The sequence below is a fragment of the Anabas testudineus genome, chromosome 19, assembly GCF_900324465.2.
Source record: "Anabas testudineus chromosome 19, fAnaTes1.2, whole genome shotgun sequence".
NCBI lineage: Eukaryota > Metazoa > Chordata > Actinopteri > Anabantiformes > Anabantidae > Anabas > Anabas testudineus.
Window position 1 is genome coordinate 16311741 of NC_046628.1, and position 18263 is coordinate 16330003.

General features: G+C 41.9%; 1 protein-coding gene across 1 annotated transcript in view; it reads right to left on the bottom strand.

Moving 5' to 3' along the window:
• Positions 1-17321, bottom strand: part of LOC113156828 (corticotropin-releasing factor receptor 1-like) — a 49707-nt gene extending 32386 nt beyond the window's left edge. The window contains exons 1-4 of the mRNA XM_026352179.2: positions 16839-17321; positions 13874-13961; positions 12777-12836; positions 12325-12450 (exon numbers count right to left, since the gene is read on the bottom strand). Coding sequence (XP_026207964.1) covers positions 12325-12450; positions 12777-12836; positions 13874-13961; positions 16839-16868 — 304 coding nt within the window. The 5' untranslated portion in view covers positions 16869-17321. The remainder of the gene's footprint in view (positions 1-12324; positions 12451-12776; positions 12837-13873; positions 13962-16838) is intronic.
• Between the last annotated feature and the right edge of the window lie 942 nt (positions 17322-18263).

The window sequence follows — 18263 nt, forward strand, 5'->3', positions numbered from 1 at the left end:
TAAATCCGACCTGTGGAAGCCGGAGCTCGAGGTGCATGTGGCTGTAACACAGGCAGCCCTCCAAGCCTACAGGACTCAATGATCCTCTTTTCATTATAAATTACAAACGCTGCAGGTCGTGCAAACACACTGCCAAGTAACAAACAGCAGTGCACAGTGGGTCGTCTCTCTGTGGCTGAAAAACGCTGAACAGAGCTGTAATCGTACGCCCTACACGAGCAAATATGCTGACCCAAATTTAGTCACACTTACTTAGCACTTCAATACATCGGATCAATGGCTGCAGCTAAGCAGCATCTTCCTCCTCTGTGCATTTTGTGCAGGGTTCTAATTAAACCCGGTCTCAGCAGGGCGGAAAAGAACATTATTTGCACTAAATGAGAGCGAACCCTCTTATATCTTGATTCACTGTGGAGCGACGTTCACAGTCAAGTCTGAGCTGTAACACGATGCTTTCACGTGTTAAAGCAGGTCAGCCTTTGTTCATGGAAGCTCAGAGCAGCCGAAAGTGAAGTCGCTGTAAAACGTACTGAGGTGCAGCATCATCAATGTGACACTTTCACTAAACGCTGAGCACAATTCACCTTCTAACGTTTCTCCTTTTCTTTATTATACAACTTAAAGAGCACGGCCGTTGTTTACAGCTGGATGTTGTTGTATCGTGTGCACCAGTATTTTTAGCACAATGCTATTTGGTTCCCTGTTAAAATCTACTTGATCTATTACAGTGGGGTCACCTGTGTGCGTGGTTCAGTAGTAAAAGAGCTGCTCCAGTTTCTTCAGTCCACACCGATTAACTACTGAAAACATCTGGCACATTTTGAGGTGAAAAATACGACGTGAAAACCTGAACAGTAAAAAATATTTGTTTTCCAAACCATGGCCCCATTCAAGCTTAGTGTCGTTATGATTACGTCACCGTAGTTAATTCAGAGGTAAATAGTAGTGACAGTGGTACTTTGTTTGTCCTTTTATATTTCTACTCCATTATATACAGTGTCTACTATATTATAATTATTTGACATTTGCTGTAATGGAGCATTTCATACCACAACTCAGTCTCTTCCATAAACTCATAAAAGTCATTAAATTAAACTGTTTCTGAAATGAACCAGACAGAAAACACGGTGCTGTAACTTTGTATTCAGGTGAGCGGTTCTACCTGAGTTCTCAAAACATGGAACAGTTTGTTTAATTTTCATCAATAGAAAAACCTGTTAAAATCATCCAAACTGGAAACTGGAGCAGCTCTAGAGGAAACGCTGGCAGTCTGAAGGGTCTGAAGGGAAATGATCCCAGTTTTCACGCTGGGTGTGTGTTCTGGCTCGTCTCTGTTTGGTTCTGTAGAATCCAACATCTCCAGGGTTTGTAGATTGTACAGTCTGTTCTGAACACGGTCTAAGGAGAGATGAATAATCTAATTTCATGCTACTTATAGTAGATTAGTGTGAAAAGAAATAAACACAGTAACGTTTATAATACAGCACAGTGAAAGTTTGTGTATGAGTGCGAATCAGAATCAGGTTCTGAGGAAAACAAGACTATAGAGAAGGAGGTAGAGAACATTTTAGAGGGAATTATCCCCTATTTTTGTAAACACTGGGTATCTGGAAGATGGAGTACTTGAAAACAAGTATTATGTTTGAGAAAAAAGAGGTTTTATCTAAAACTTAACAGTAGACAGTGGCTTTGAAAGCTCGTACTGCATCTAACTGAAGAAGGTTCTTCATTAAACCCAAATCTAAAAGTTCTATTATTCAACATTATATCAGGTTTGTCTCTGGATGTAGTGAACAGGAAACACAATGTGACAAACAGACACACAGAGACTCGTCCACCGGACTTCAAAACACATAATGAACAATATAATGTATGTGCTGGAGGAGGAGAAACACCCCAGGACCTGAATCAGCTGTGTACCTTCATCTAAAAGACAAAGGACGCTTGTTCGAGGACAATGATGTTCACATATTGGACAGAGAAGACAAGTGGTCCGAGAGAGGGGTGAGGGAAGCCTTGCATGTGCAAATCAACACCCCCTCACTCAACAGAGTGCCCTTTGATCCATCCCCAGAAAGATGAGGCCCAATTCACACCTGCACCAGGTTGGACACACCTAACGACCCACTGTAGAGGTTTGGAGGGGTCGGCAGAGGTGCGACTGTTACATCTTCTCACACCGTCTCCTTCCATTGTTTCACCTAACAAGCCGATTCAGGCCGGGGGGGTGAAACACAAGTGAAGTGTGGTCTCTAACCAGCTAGAAGGAACTCGACTCACCTTCCAGATAACTGAACCTGGACGACTCAGGAATCAGTGTTTTGTTTACATGGCACCAAAGAAGCATCAGATTAGTAACGATGGGTTACTGATATAACCCTGGTATCGTGAAGAAGACAAACACAGCACAGAGACACATCAAGGAGCCACCTGACTTATTTCAAAGAAAACTGGTACAATATGATCAGCAGGAAAATTACACGGTAAAATCTGCATCAATAGACAACAAAGCCAAAATGGTTTCGAAGTATTCTGCACAATTTCCCTGTGTCACAAAAACCACAGACAACCAATAAGCAGCTCAGTCAACTGTTCAATCAAACAGCAACAGTTCACAGTTCCTTCAAAATAAAATTATGATGTAAACTGTGGAATATAAACGCAGACATTCCCCTTTTTCCTCCACATCACATCACTTCTATCTTATTTCCTTGTCTTCTCCCGTGTACACACCCACATGCATTCATGAATTAATATTCAACGAATGCTCTGTCGAGCTCATTCACCAAAAAGCCGCATTGCATTCCTTGTGAGTGAGCAGGAGGGCGAGCCGGGGCGAGGGTTTTGCCACCCGACTGACCACGAGCGCTACTCAAAATAAAACTCTCCCCCCTCTCCGGCTCCTCTTCCTCATTCATCCTCTATCCCCTATGACTGGCACAAGACCCGACAACTCACAGCAGGTCAGAGAAGCTGGCATCCACTTGAACAAACGCGTTCAGAGACACATACGTGCACAAACATACATACGGAAATCCACTGGCCTCCCTCTGGGGACTATTAAGGGTAAGTCAAGCTTGGCAACAAATGGTGAAGGGGTTTCAGGGTGGGGTAAGACATGCAACAACAAAGACAGTTATGCCAGGCTGAGTCATGAACCCAGAGGAGGCCGTGCAGCGCCACAGGCACCTGTCAGGAATCAGTGGCTGAGCGTTGTGGACAACGCCCCTCGGACGACTGTCGTCCCCCGCCATGCATATGTCTGACAACATGCTGCAGTCGACCCAGACTGCAGCAGTGATATCGAGGAGCTTACACTGATCATCGCTTGTTGTTAATTAGGCGTCTTTCCAGCTCCAAGTCTCAGCAGGAAGGTTAAATCAAGTGCATTTGAACTTTTTAGATCTTCAGACCTGGACTTTCCCCTCATTAGCTTTTACTTTCCACCGTTCCCACAAACAAGATCTTAAATCTTTTAAGTCCAGTTCACCACCGACTTTGAATGAACAAATATCTTTATCATATAAATACTGGCTGTTTTAATTAAATAATATTACATAATATTAGGAAATGTCATATGTTGATGAGAAGATTCAACACACATGAGAATCTGTGTCCCAGTTAGCTTAGCTTAGCATAAACACCAGGAACAGGGGAAACCAGTTTGCCAGGTTTTATAGATTTATGCCAGTAGATTATTAATTATTAATTATGACGGGAATCCAAACCTTCTAAAACATGTAATGGTTCATCCACAATTAAAATCATAAAATAAATAAGTTAATAATTTACAGCCAACGTTCCCAGACGCCTGATCTTTTTAAGACTTCACATTTACATTTAATAGGTTAAGTGACTGTAGAACACATGTATGTTTTCATTATGTTAACAGAAAACCTAATCTGATTCTAATTACTTTCTGTTTATATAATGTCATCTTGTACAAACGTCGGGATTTTTAACTCTAGATTCACCTGAATTGAATTCACCAGTAGCTAAAAGCCTGATATTTCCAGTATTATGCTAAGCTATGCTAAATGCCTTCAACGGGTCATGTGACAGTGATCTCAATCATCTTGTTCACACAGCACCAGGAAATGTCAAACTGTTCCTTTAAAGCCATAAAACCCAAGCAGGATGTTAGTCATGTGGAATAAGGTCAAACACATCAAGTGGGACATGACATGACACTCATATAGGTTTACAGGTTGGGCGACATCATCTGGCAGAAGCTCAAATGTCACGTACGTGGTAGAAAATGGCCCATGATGCCATTTAATCTTATGTTCCTCGTTCCTGTGTGCACGTCATCCTGTGTTAGCAGAACCTCAGCTGGTCTTACCGGCTGTGCTGCCATCACAAGAACCTCTTTCCCTGAAGCCACTGAAAATATGAACATGCCTGTCTGATATAATCCCTCTTATCCAGCCCATGTTCGGTGAGTGTGTTACATATAACATGTATGATATCGTCTAATCCAGTTCTTTAAATTAATAATAAATGATTTGAGGACGTCTGTTCTTCACTTGGCTACAACAACAGACTATATCAGCTGTTTCCTTCATTTCCCTCATCGTTTGGACAGAACTGTGTTGACCTTGGTTGGAAATTACCTTTATTATGCTTTTTATGAGATTATGAGGAAAAACACATCTGAGGAATCTAGTTAAAAATACTGGAAGTGCACAGAGAAGAGTTACTGATGAATGTAGTGGAGTCAAATAAAACACAGTTATACTGATGATGGTTAAAGGATATTTTTATATTCTGCTTTTACTTTAATATAAGTTACAACTGAGCACTTTCCCATTGGTGTACTGGTATTTCTTAGTAAGACCCAAGTATTACCATAAATGTATTCCACGAACAGTGAGTGAGGTGTGACGGCTTCACACTTTCTATCCCAATAAGATCAGTTTGATAAATTCAAACTCGCCCTGATAAACAGGATCCACCGTGTGGAACCACGCAGACACGCTCGCACGGCTCAGCAAGTGAAGTTGAGGATTTGTCAGGATCTATTTTTGGAAATCCTGAATCAGGGAACTGCTGTTTGGTGGTTCTGCTGTTCAGAGCAGGGACACGCTCAAACCTCAGACACGAGGGATGTTGCTTTTACTTCAGTTCAGCATTTTTAGCAGCAGACTTATTTCTGGGGAACATGTTGGTCCTATCAGTCACTAACATTTGGCCCGTAGCCACAGTGACAGATTATGACACGGTGGACCCCGGGACACTCACACGGTAAAGGTCACTCACCACACAGCCCTGTTATCTACCGTTATTTTGCGCCTGTTTATGCACGTTAGAGACATTTTGTGTCTCTTTAGCTCAGTGTCTTTGTAGATATTTCACATCTTTATGTGGCTGTGCTGCATTATTTCTTATGGTTTTGTGTCTCTTCTTGTTCATTAAGTATTTCATTTTGTGAATCTTCAGAGAATCCAACCTGAAGTCCTGGTACCTGTCTGTAAATCTTGTCCTGGATTTGTCTTTTGCTTGAGGACCAGAATATGTCCCAGAAATTTAGCTTCTTTTCTGAACTAAATCAAACAAACAGACGCTGACTTTTGCGCTCGTGGACCTGAACTCTGCAGTAATCTCCCTCTGGATCTGAGGTCAGCAGCTACATCCACTAAAGCTTTTAAGTGTTCGCTGCAGACTCACCACTCTGCCCTTGTCTCCACCTAAAGCCACTTATTACTGCCCTAATACTACTTATACTACTACACTACTACTTCGTCTGCCTTCTTCTATTTGACTTCATCACCACTGAAACCTTAATCTTATTGTGTGTGTTGACTATGTTATTATTAAATTCTAATTCTACATTATACAAAATATAAACAATTTTATTTATTGTATGTTTTTAATTTTAACTAGTTTAACTTTATTTAAGTCGATAATTTCTACCGTTGTTGTCGTAGGTGGACGTTTCATTTACCTGTGTGACCAACTTTAGGTGAAGTAATTAGTGTGATTACTGTAATTAAGTGTGCGTGAGGCGTTCAGGGACTGAACAAAGTGTAGGTCATCTGTATTTCCAAAGCATCTAGAGCCCAACAGGCTGCATTGAAAATCATTTTTCTACAGTTGGATGTGTGATGAGATGTGTTATGTGCATGAGCCTGAAAATGAGAAAACTTGAATTACGTGATAACAACATAATTTTTGTAATCACTTTTAATTCTGTAGTTTGATGATAAAGAAAAGTAAATTACACAGAACAACTTTAAAATACACGGGTCTCTCTACTAGTTTTGTAACAGCTTGTATCTCTGGAAGATTATCACAAAGTACACGTTGCAGAACAGAAGATCTTAGTGTGTTTTGTCTTTTTTGTGCTGTGTTAGTATTTGAACATATTTCTCCATTCTCCAGGTTCAAATCAGCCCCAGTAAATGCACCCAGAGATGAGGGCCTCCAGTGGTCTCATCTAATGAAACAGTGAATTAAAAAAGTTTTAAACTAAAGTATATCAGCGTTAAGACATTAGACATAGAGTCAATAGTAAGCTCGCCTCTCAGGAGCAGAGCGGAGTGAAATGGGTTTAATTAGCTAAAGCTTGTTCAGCCTGATTATCCACATTCTTCTATTTTGGCTCAGTTAAAAAAAAAAAAATCATTATTGTCACTTCTTTTCACCACTACCAAAAAAAGAAAAGTAAAATTAAAAAGATGGAGAAGTGTCCCTTGTAAAAATTCCAGATCTCAGTGATAATATCGACCATGTGCTCGTGGTTAAAACCGACGCTTCATTTCAACACAGGAATGAGAAGAATCATGGGAGAAATATTAGGAATAAAGGACGATGGATCAGCTGAGGATGAAACTGTAGAGATGGAGGTGGAACCCTGCAGATGTGTTTGAAATGCGTCTTTTTATGGTACTTCAGTCTATTTGTGTTTGTTTTGTTGCTTCTCTTCCATCTCTTGCAGTTGTCTTGTCTCACTTTGCAGCCACGTTCAGTCTAACAGTGATTTTCATATATTTAGGTGTGTTCTGCATCTTTTCTATTGGCTTGTGTGTCTCTGAAGCTGTTTTGAGTTTTATTATAGCTTCTTTGTCTCTTCTTGAGGTAGCTTTGCACCTATTTATCTTCCTTTCTGCCTCTTTTTGTTAGTTTTGAGTCTCTTGCTCAAAACATATTCCTGTTTTTGCTTCTCTCATCGGTCTCTTTTATAGTTTTGTCGAGTGTCTGTCATAATTTTGAGTTTTGCATCTATTTATGTTCCTCTTGTTCGTCTCTTTGTAGTTGTTTGTATCTTTGTAGTTGTTTGTTTGTTGTGGTCTGATGTTAGCTAATTTCTGTAGTTTTTATCTGAGGGTCTCCTGTGTTCTGTGTCTCTTTGTGGTCTCAGTTTAAGTCTCTGTGCAGATGTTTCATGTCGTTTTGCATCTTTACGTCTCTTTTCTGTTGGGTTGTTCACTCTTTTGTGTCTTTGTGGTTAATGCCCGTTCATCTCTGCTCCCTCTTTGTCTCTGCTTCTCTTTATTTTGCTTCATTTCAGTCTTTTTGCATCTCTTCCTCATTGTTCTGTGTCTTTTTGTGGTCAGTTCTCATTCCAACCAGAACATTCACAGTCACTTCACACAGAGGCTCTGGACCAGAGTCCTCCTGATCCCCTGGGCCTCTGAGCAGTAACTCATCCATGTATGGAACCAAACTATTTTTATGGGGACTGATCAGGCTGAGAACATTATTAACTTTTGTGGCACCATAAAAATCTGTATCTGAGGAGTGAATAGCAACCTCTCTGGAAATGGTGACGGCTTAACGAGCACCGAGCTACAAAATTAACCATCATAACTCATATTTTACTTTTTAATTAAGTAGGAAAGTAAAGAGAATAAGATGTTTACATACTCTTTACAAGAAGCTTTAAAAGTCTAAAACAAGAGTTGTAATCGTCCAACAAGCTAAGAGCAAACACAGAGCAATAACTTCATACAAGTGCAGCAACGTATGGAGGCCAGGCGGTGCCAATAACAATCATCATCCGATCATTTAGTAAAAGTAAAAGCCACGCTGTAAGTACTCTTAAATGTATTATAATTATGGATAAATTTGTGTGTTTACAAGTAATAATCAGATAAAATGTAAATTACAGACTGAAAATGTGCCTCACCAGAAACATTGTTGTTTCAGTGTTCAGTCCACGTTAGGTTTCCAACCTTCAGAGCAGCACTTTAAATGAAAATGTAGAATTAGGACTTTGGAAATTGATACAGAACAAGAGCGTGTTTGTCTATTTCTGAAACAAACAAAGTGCATTTGTCTGAATTATTTAGCTAATGAAATGACAACAAACAGCTGCGGCACTTCATTAAATCTTCTCTCTGTGCCTCGTGTGACCTCGCTGGTGAAATTATCAAATATTTAATAATTATTAATAATGAATTCATTCTAAAAATACACCTACAACCTAAAGTAGCCATGCTGCATCTGTCATCCCATCGGAGTTTTAATGTCATTCAGGGATTAAACATGGGAATAAGTCAGAATCCTTTATTTAAACTAGACAGGATACTGAACCCTGAACCTTTCCCCACCACTGACCTTCGCTGTCAGCCGATGCAGTGCTGTCTTTTTTAGGCTTTTAGGCTGCACTCGATAGAGATTATGTTAATCCTGAAGGTGAAATGAACCTTGCAGTGTCAAATTACTGGTGAGCTGCAGAGTAGCAGCCCGGCTCACTCTCCTCTCTCTCTGAAACGACTCCACGGGTTCCTGTGGGGGTTTCAGACTTTCAATCACCAACAAACACATTTGCTTTTATCTCTTAAATCGACTTAATTGTGTTTACTCCCCGTCCCCTGGCATTGTTTGTGTTACCTTCAGAGTGCTGCAGTGCCCTAGATAGATGCACATCACAGACTACAGATCCCCGTGTGATAGCGATCACTGCCAAGAAGGTGTTTATTGGTGTTTGGTTGATTTATGCAGCACATGTGGAAATAACAGAGATTATAAATTATAAGAATCGATCTCTAAATGAAAATGTATTGAAGATTAAATTAATTCATCACAGAATTTAAGTTCTGCCTAAATTTAATTTTACTCTAGTTTAAAATCAGTGCTGAGACTTAACATTTGAAGTTTTGAAGTGTCACACACACGTTAGCTGTGGATTGTTTTGGTTAATTTAATTCAGATTTTGTGACATTTTGATTAGATTAGATTTAATTGTTAGTAAACTAATAACTAACTAACCAGCTGGTGCTAAATAAGTTTTAAATTTTTATAATTATAATAATTAATTTGACCACAGTTAAAATTTAATTACAGAAAGTGAAACAAGTTTAAAGTTTGATGTAATTATGTGAAAATGTGTGAAATATTTCACAAATTAATAATTAATCATAATTTACATTAAATATTAAGACATTTGTATTTAAAATATGAATTTAATGAAGTAACTGTTGGAGATTTACCTTCAATAAGTTGAATTTCTTGTATTATTTTATCTTTATGTACATATTATATTAAAATTTGAAATGTGAAGCTTTTGGTTGTACTTTTATTTCAATTGTGGAACAATCATTATGTAATTAGCATTTTCCTGCAAATTAATGCTGAAGACATCAAAACTATTTGTATTAAAACATGTGAAACCTTTAACTTATGGACATATTGTATGAAGACAGCAGTCTGATCTCTGCAAGCTGCTGTCGCGATGACGAAACAGGAAACAAAGGGTAATAAAAACATTTGCAGAATCAGGTCAGTGGACACGGCACGAACAACATGTAAGACTGGATCTTTAATTATGACACTGGATCTTTAAATGGAGCAATGTTGTATTTAAAAACTAAAACCAACACAGTTTGTGTGACAAAGAGGATTTTCTAGCTGTAATCGTTCCTCTTATTCACACAAAGGGGCCCTTCTCAAACCGTTTCAGGAGAAGTGATGGACGACAAAAGCCACCGTCTTTGTTCTGTGTAAAAACGTCTTCAAATGTGTCTCTGAAGCTAAGATGAGGCTTTAGCCGTCTGACTTTCTTAAATCTACTGGACATCTTTCAAACCGAAAGCTTTTAGAGTAGAATTCCCTCCTTTTACTGTCTCCAGATAAACTTGGCTTTTGGCTCCGTCTCTTACATAGAACCGATCTCAGCATCACAGCAAAGAAAAGTCTGTTTCAGTGTCAAAACACACTCGATAAAATGTGAAGCAGCCGTCCAGCGCGTCTGCCGTCTGTTTTTATCTGTCAGTCTGCTCGGACACAGTCTGAAAACATCTCTTCTATCTCTGCACAGCTGCGTGTTGATGTGGATTTACAGAGTCCAGGTTCCCACAGTGCGTGGAAACACACGGATGAACCTATCTGGAGCTGTTCAAGCTGTTCAATGTGCTTCAGCTGATTATTATGAGCAACCAGCAGGACCCCTGCCAGTAAAGACGCTTTTCCAAAAAAACATCACATGTAAATTCATCCAAACTCCCAGAAACCAACTCTGAGGAACTGATCCGAGTTTGTCCTCGTGATGCTGACTGATGTTAGCAGTGCTCTCTTTGTGTGGTTCACCGGTGAATTTCAGAGAAACAGAAAACCTCCACAAAGCCCAGAATACAGACACAAAGATTCACAAACGAAGACATCTGATGTGAAGAGGATCTGAGGACAGGCTGGAGCGGACAGAAATAGACCAGAGCGTAATTATACAGCTCCGAGACCCAAACGGAGCGAGAAACGCAGCACTGGAAGCAGCAGCTCGTTCAGATGTGGTCAAACAGAGCGTTCACTGCCTGTTTTAGAATCAGGTTTCCTCCTGTAATGATGATAACACTGAATCTGAACGTGACCCCAGGTTTGCATTGCCGGCCCTGTGACGACCCTGTGCACCTGGATTTTGAGAATCACAAAGTCTCAAATGAAAACAACAGAACTGAATCTGCAGCTCTGCTCGGAGCTTTGTATTAGCTTCAGCTCATTAGAAACACAACTTCACTGTTTTGCTTGTCGTGGTGTTATTTTGAGCCACGGCAGCAGCTGTTTGCAGAGAAAAGCCTCTCAGAAGCCTCCGTACCAGCGTCCAGCAGCAAAACAGACATAAAAAGATCACAAATACTTTGATACTGTACATATCCTCTTTTCTTTTTCTCCAAAACATCCTGTCTTGTGCCACAACGTCCAGTTTTTCATCATTATTCATCTTTGTCACGGTTCAGCTCAGACTCTCACAGCTCTTGGTTCAAGTTTGTGGCCACAAGTTAAAGTGAAGTTAACACGTTGTAGAAAACACAATTCAAAATCCCATTAAGATTTTGAATAACTACTAATTCTGCCTCAGAACGCAGCTTTATTTAACAGTGTGCTGGGATACAGGATCTATTACTGCTGTTTAACCAACGTACAGCTTTGTAGTCCTTTAATGAACTCCATTTCCCATGAGGCCTTTGCACCAGAGAGCTCAGACATGTCTGCAATGACAGAGAGGACTGAACGCAGCAGGAATGATGAATCATGATGCTGAGTTTTACAGATGAGGCCACGTTACGACATAAGTTTGTCGTTTGTGTGCCTCCACCTGACGGGTGAAGTTCATCCTCAGTGTAACATGAACAGTTGTTGGGATAGTTCAGTCACTAGCTTCCCTTGAGTCATTCCATTTCTAAAACTTTCTAAAATATTAATTTTACCTTTTTTGGGAACAGATTTTCTCTGGAACGAGAACAGTGGATGTAATTTACAAAGCAGATCTGTTTCCTGCAGCTATTCAATTTCAGTGGGGCTTTTAAGAGCTTGACCTTAGAGGAGACGGTGCTGCAGAGTCGTTTGGCAGCGGCGACGAAATCTAAACCGAAAAATCACATTTTTAAAATATTTACATAGACACTGGATTGAAAAGGACACGATCGGATCTGATTGAGATCAGATCAGATTTCACACAGTGTAAACAGCAGTCATGACATTTATCTCCTGCTCCTTATGTGGATGTTGAGATATTAGTGTTTCCATCATGTTAACAAGCTTAAGCAGCAGCTTTAGAGCTTTACTTTGTGATATTATCCCGTCTTTCTTTCACCATTTAAATCCTCACAAACCCAGTCTTTCACTCGTGTGCAGGGCTTCGCGTTCCCTTCTTCTGGGACTTCATGCTGTATTATCTGCAGCAGTCCTACTTCTGTGTAAACATGTTGTTTCGACACTTTTGTCTGTCTCCTGCTAATTTGTATGCTCATGCTAATTTCTGAATACACAATCACGTAAACAGGATTTGCCCGAGGGAAGTGGAGTAGGGGGGAGGAAATCAAATTAGATCTTGTTTTTAATGTATTGTTTCTGGTTTTGCAGCAGTACTTTACAGCGTGGACTTACTCGTGGTGTTGTATCTGACACCGTAGAACATCTCCGGGCAGGGTCGTGACACCAACTGGCCGGCGCCGCTCCTGGGCCAGCAGGTGCCGATGCCATCGATGGACGTTTCACAAAAGAGTCCGGAGCCTGAAGCGAGGGGACACAGATGTCAGACATAGATAGTAGACGTGGCTCAGGACCACATGCAGCCACCCTGGAACTCTAACAATGCTCCCGTGAGTTCATGGAGCTGAATTATTTGTTTGTGTGCAGGTTTTAATGATCACTCCTGAGCTGAGCCACATCTCCTGTGGCACGACGCCAACTCTATTTCCAGCATTGTTCTCGTCTTTGATGTTTAGAATCCGAGCTCAAATCAAACTTGTTTCCCTCCCCAGGTTTTCCCACAACACCTCGGCGTGGCGCTAACCGCACAGTTCACACATTGGAGAAAAGCAGCGTGTCCCACTCACCGCTCCACTGACCCGTGGCATTGCTCAGGGTCTGGTTCCAGGTCGAAGCCAGGGACTGCCCTGCAAGTCAGGGGAGAGTTTCATCAGCAGTCAAAGTCTTTGTTTGCACAGTTTAGAAGAGACTACAGAAGATCTCATTGGATTCAGCTTTACAGCAACAACGGGTGAACGGTAAACGCTGGTGACAGACCTTTCCCCCAGCAACGGCAGCAGGGTAGCAGCTAATATGAAGGCAGATGTGCCCCCGGGGTCAACTTATTATTACTGTAATAACTCAAGAAGATTTGAATAAAAAGATCAGGAAATAAGGACGTTCTGTGGGGCGACGCTGACAAATAAAATTCCTTCAGATGTAACATAACATATCCTACTGTTGCTGATGAGTCAGCATAAAGTGATTATTTTAGATCTGAGATAAGAAACAAATTCTTTCAGTGTGAGCAAACCTGTTATTACCAGTAAAACCAGGTAACTTACTGGGACCTGTTACTGGGGGGAACAAACGCGCTGCTAGTTAGTAAAGTAGTGTAATTATGTTAAATTATCTGTAATGAGGAGTGAATTATTAGTTAACTAGTGAAGTTTTATGATGGTTGATCCTGGAAGACGGTGACGATAAGACCCCAGAGCAGAGTAGAGCTGAACTCATATTTAGGTCTTATATTGATGCATTTAGCTGCTGTTACTGTCCAGCTGGTCTGATAACTGGTGAGTGTGTTTCTGTAAAGTAAAACGAAAACATCTGCGTTTAGACTAAAACACGGCTGTGAAAATGATGGCGTGTGTGTTTACGTATAACATCCACACAGCAACATGACGTGTAACACCTGAGAGTACTGTTGGGGATTCTTTATCATTATACAACACACGTGTGTTTTCTGGGTGTGTGCTGCGTTTTTAACTTTTTAATAACAAGTAAAGATCGAGGCCGAGGGTTTGGCATTTAGTGGTTCCAGTCATGAAATGGAAACGATTACGCATCAAGTGTAACTTGGTTAGATTGTACCGGGAAGTAACTGCCCTGTGAAGAGTTCGTAACTGTTGCTGTAGTTGTGCAATTGTAATAACAACACAGCTGGTGTTTGTCCTCGACTTACATGAGAAATTCCCTGACAGCAAAAGAAGAGCTTCACATGTCAAATCCGCCACAGAGGCCGAAGGCAGGAGGCTCAGGATGGCACACACCTGAGAAAGAGAGAAGTCAGGGAATCAAATATTAGCACAACAGCAAGAGAAACAACAATATCTCTGTTGTGGGCTTTGAATAATTTGCCTTGAGTTCCTTTAATTCCCTCTTGTACAGTAGCTGAATCAAACTGAAAGACGCGTGTTGCCCTTGAGCAGATGATGCATGTTTTAACAACTCCTCTCACCTCATTTGGAGCACGTCTTTCTCTTCCTCAACACCCTTTTATGTTGAGATACAAGGATTCAATAAAATATAAAGGCAAAGAAATGACTTGTACTCAGAGGGTTGTAATGTTAAATTAAAACTTTCTGTTTATGCATCATGTCTGTGGTTGCACTCGGTCCACTTTGCATTTGTACAGAGGGAAGAACAGTGAATAATGCACATGACTATAAAACTACAATGAGCAGCTCACAAGTGGTTACGAGCCTGTAGCTGTTGGATCTCGAATGATTTAATGACTTCATCTGCTCGTTTTACACACCTGTGTGAAAAATAGGTGAGAACCGGTTTTTAGGATTGTGTTAAATGACACTAAGATGAAAGTCAGGGTTTGGATTCATGTTTCACTTCAACACTCTGACTTCTGCATTCAGGTGCAGATGAGTGACTGGTTTGAAGAACGGGGTGTGTGTCTGTGATGGTGACGGTTGGTTCACCGACACAGTCATCACTAGAATTACTGCATTGTGGTGTTGACCTTTGACCTCCAAAATCTGATCCTCTCACTCTTGACCCCGAGTGAGAAAGCTGGTCCAGCATGTGTCAGTCAGAGCCACAGAGAATGTAAAATGTCATCAGTTTAGTTTTTCTTTGGCCTCCGTAGTCGACCCTCACTAGTCGACTGGTCGCTGTGGAAACAGATGTGGTTCCTATCATCCAGCGAACGCTTCACTCCCTCCATTTATAAAACAAAGTCTAACAGCACATTCATACCTGACGCTGCCTCTCAGGTACGTACTCACTTCATATAATAGACCAGCGTGCCCCAGATTTCTCAGAAGAGTTCTTTACGGTTTGCTGCGTCTGTTTCACGCTCAGTAAATCCCAGGCGGGTATCAGGGTGCAGTAACCTACTGTACCGTACGGGCTGTCCGCCTCCTCCCAGGTGATGAAAGCTCCACAACCGACAGCCGCAGCGTAAGAATTTCATCATTCATAGTGAAGATATAAGTAAATGTGCTGAAGTAGTATGAATAACAGCTGCATGCTTAGAGGATACAAACCTCAGTGTTACTGTTTAACAGCATCACTGCTGGGTTATGTCCTGAAGCCCAATACTAATATTTTAGTTTTAATTTAAATGAACTAATTTAAAGGAACTGTCTTCATGGACTTTTTGGTGCTCATCACTATCGTCTGTCGGTTTTATCACTGGTGCTGGTTTAATCCCACTGTTATTTAGAACACACGCTGCTTATTAAGATCCTGGTGTTGAAGTGTTCATCCAGCAGCGGCTCCTCGTCTGCTAAATGTCACAGAAATGGACAAAACAACGGCTCCGCTTGCTTTGAGGAAGGCAGGCTGCAGGATTCAGGAAACTCTTAAAGCAGCTTGGTTTGCATCGAAGGCACGTTGAAATATTCAGCGGCTGATATTTCTATTTTAATAGCTGTTGTAAAAACGGTTTAAAGATTCAAATCCAGACTAAAACCAGCTGATATAACCTCATATTGTTCAAACTCAATGATAATCTGCTAACTCTGTGTTTAAGTACAGGTTCAGTGCTGCAGTGTTTTAGGAAAACACTTCATTAATCTCAGTTAAGGTTTAATTATTGCACGGATTCTGAATAATAACACATCAATTGATAAATGATGTCAGTGTGCAGCAGCGATCACACCATCCTAAGCAGCTGAAGGAACTGTAATCTATTACTTGTGCACTTTTACTTCATTTTGCATGTGTGAAGAGCATTTATTTCTACTGTTCTACTCCTCCCAACACTTTTAATAACACTCAAGTAACATCGACACAGTTTAAAGCTAAAGCCCAGTGAGTGAACCTACTTTACTTTTTGACCTTCCCAAGCATGTGATATGTGGCTTGCTGTCAGCGTGGGGGCCTGCGTGGTCTTAAATCACTACAATGAGGACGTGAATAGAAAGCAGAAGGGTTTCAAACAAGGGCTCTGGGTTCTTTACTATTCTTAGTGCAGCAGCTCTGCTCACACAATGGGCAGGAGGTAGATTAAGTAATTCACCTCAGGCATCTGTAACAACATCAGCGTGTCTCTTTGGAGTACAGCAAACCCCCCTGTCATTACACTGCAGCCTCTGTGGCCTCTCCATTTTGTTCAGCAGGGATTCAGCAGATAGCTGAGGCATTATGACAGAGTAGAGAAATGGGAATTAAAGCAGCCGTGTGTTCACTTCTCTTCACCAGTTCTGCACCATGAGAGCTGTGCACTTGCTGCATGAACACTCTTTCCATCCCCCTGTGTCTCAAATCCGGGTTTCCAGCATCAGCATTTGAGTCCCAGGCAGTGGAGGAATATCAGCGTGACCAGGGATCGTTTCTCTCTCTCATGCCATCTTAAGCCAAAGTCCCGGTTCATGTGACAGTGTTTACAGGGAAACACGCAATTTGCAGCTTCAGCGCGTATTTCAACTAATATGATGCAGATTGTTGTTGAGACTCCGGACTCAGTTCAGGATTTCTGCTCTGCTCCAGACTGGAATCAGCTTTTTCCTGTTTTTTATTGATAATTTCAAAACAGCTACGAGATGGAAACAAAATCAAAACTGACATCTGGATGGGTGATAACAGTAAATCCCTCCACATCAGAGCGCACTGCAGAGAGCGGAGCTGCTGCCGTTCAACTGATTTAATTAATTCGATGTAATTGAACCAAAGTATGAAGATGAACTCACCTCGAGCACAAAGAAGCATTTGCGACGCATTTCCACACTTTTATTCTTCACATCATTTCCATGTGGGTCTTTAAATGCCTTCACTTGACTTGTTAAAACCTTCTCTGAGCGCGCTCCGCGGGGACGATCGGTGCCAAAGAAATGTCAGCGGCGAAGGCGCGGAGCCGGAGGCGAAGCAGACCGTCTCCAACCCGCTGTCCAGATAAAATCAGAGAGGATGTGCAATCGAGATAATGTAGTGAGGAGCCCGGCTGCAGGTGGAGGACTGTCCTTCCCGCTCGGCTCGCTTTCCCCTACTCAGCACCGTCAGTTTGAGTTACAGCCTGGAAACCGAATCCACTCTGGAGAGACGCGCACCATCACACGTACCCTTCAAGCCTGACCCCGGACCAGAACTCCTTTTAGCTGCATGATTTAGTCCGCAGGTAACCCCGAGCTGCTTCACTTCTCTGCAGCTTGTGGCTCCTCTGAGCTGCTACACTACACGAGTCGACTCCTCAACGCGCCGCCCACGTTGAGCCGCTTTATTGGGAGGATCCGGCGCGTCTGAGGGACAACTCAATTCCTCATCTCTGAGTTAATTATGCAACGATGTTCCAGATCCTAATCTTTAATCCTTCAGCAACAGAGACGTCACTGATATGAGAAAGTTAAGGGACAGCCCCGGGAGAAGCTGGTTCTGGAAGGGGAGGATCCGTGCGCATCGTGAGGACAAGAGGAGAGGAGAGGAGAGGAGAGGAGAGGAGAGGAGAGGAGAGGAGAGAGGAGGAGAGGAGAGGCGAGGAGAGGAGAGGAGAGGAGAGGAGAGGAGAGAAGAGGAGAGGAGAGGAGAGGAGAGAGAGGAGAGGGGAGAGGAAGAGGAGAGAAGAGGAGAGGAGAGAGGAGAGGAGAGAAGAGGAGAGGAGAGGAGAGTAGAGGAGAGGAGAGGAGAGAGAGGAGAGGAGAGGAGAGGGGAGGAGAGGGAGACAGAGAGGAGAGGAGGAGAGGAGAGAGAGCAAGACGAGAGAGAGGAGAGGAGAGGAGAGGAATAGGAGAGGAGAGGAGAGGAGATGAGAGAGGAGAGGAGAGGAGAGGAGAGGAGAGAAGAGGAGCTCTCATTAAGCATCCAGGAGAGAGAGTCTTTCACTATATGTCCCAGTTCTTATGTGAACTCCACCCGAGCTGAGCTCAGATTTGCTGTGAGTGAGGATGGACAGATGGTCCCACTGTGTCAGTGGAGTCTGAGTCTCCAGGGTTCGTTTCAATCAAATCCAAAACAAATGAGTTTCAAAACACGTCCTTTAAAAATCAGTGATCAAGAAATTCATCTTCAGCCATGTTGGAAGGAGTTCGTTTCAGTTGGAGGTTCTCCACCTGTGGCTGGGCACCAGCTAAGTGTGATGGGTCATAAGATAATTAGAGAAACACACATGTTGTATGGTGACT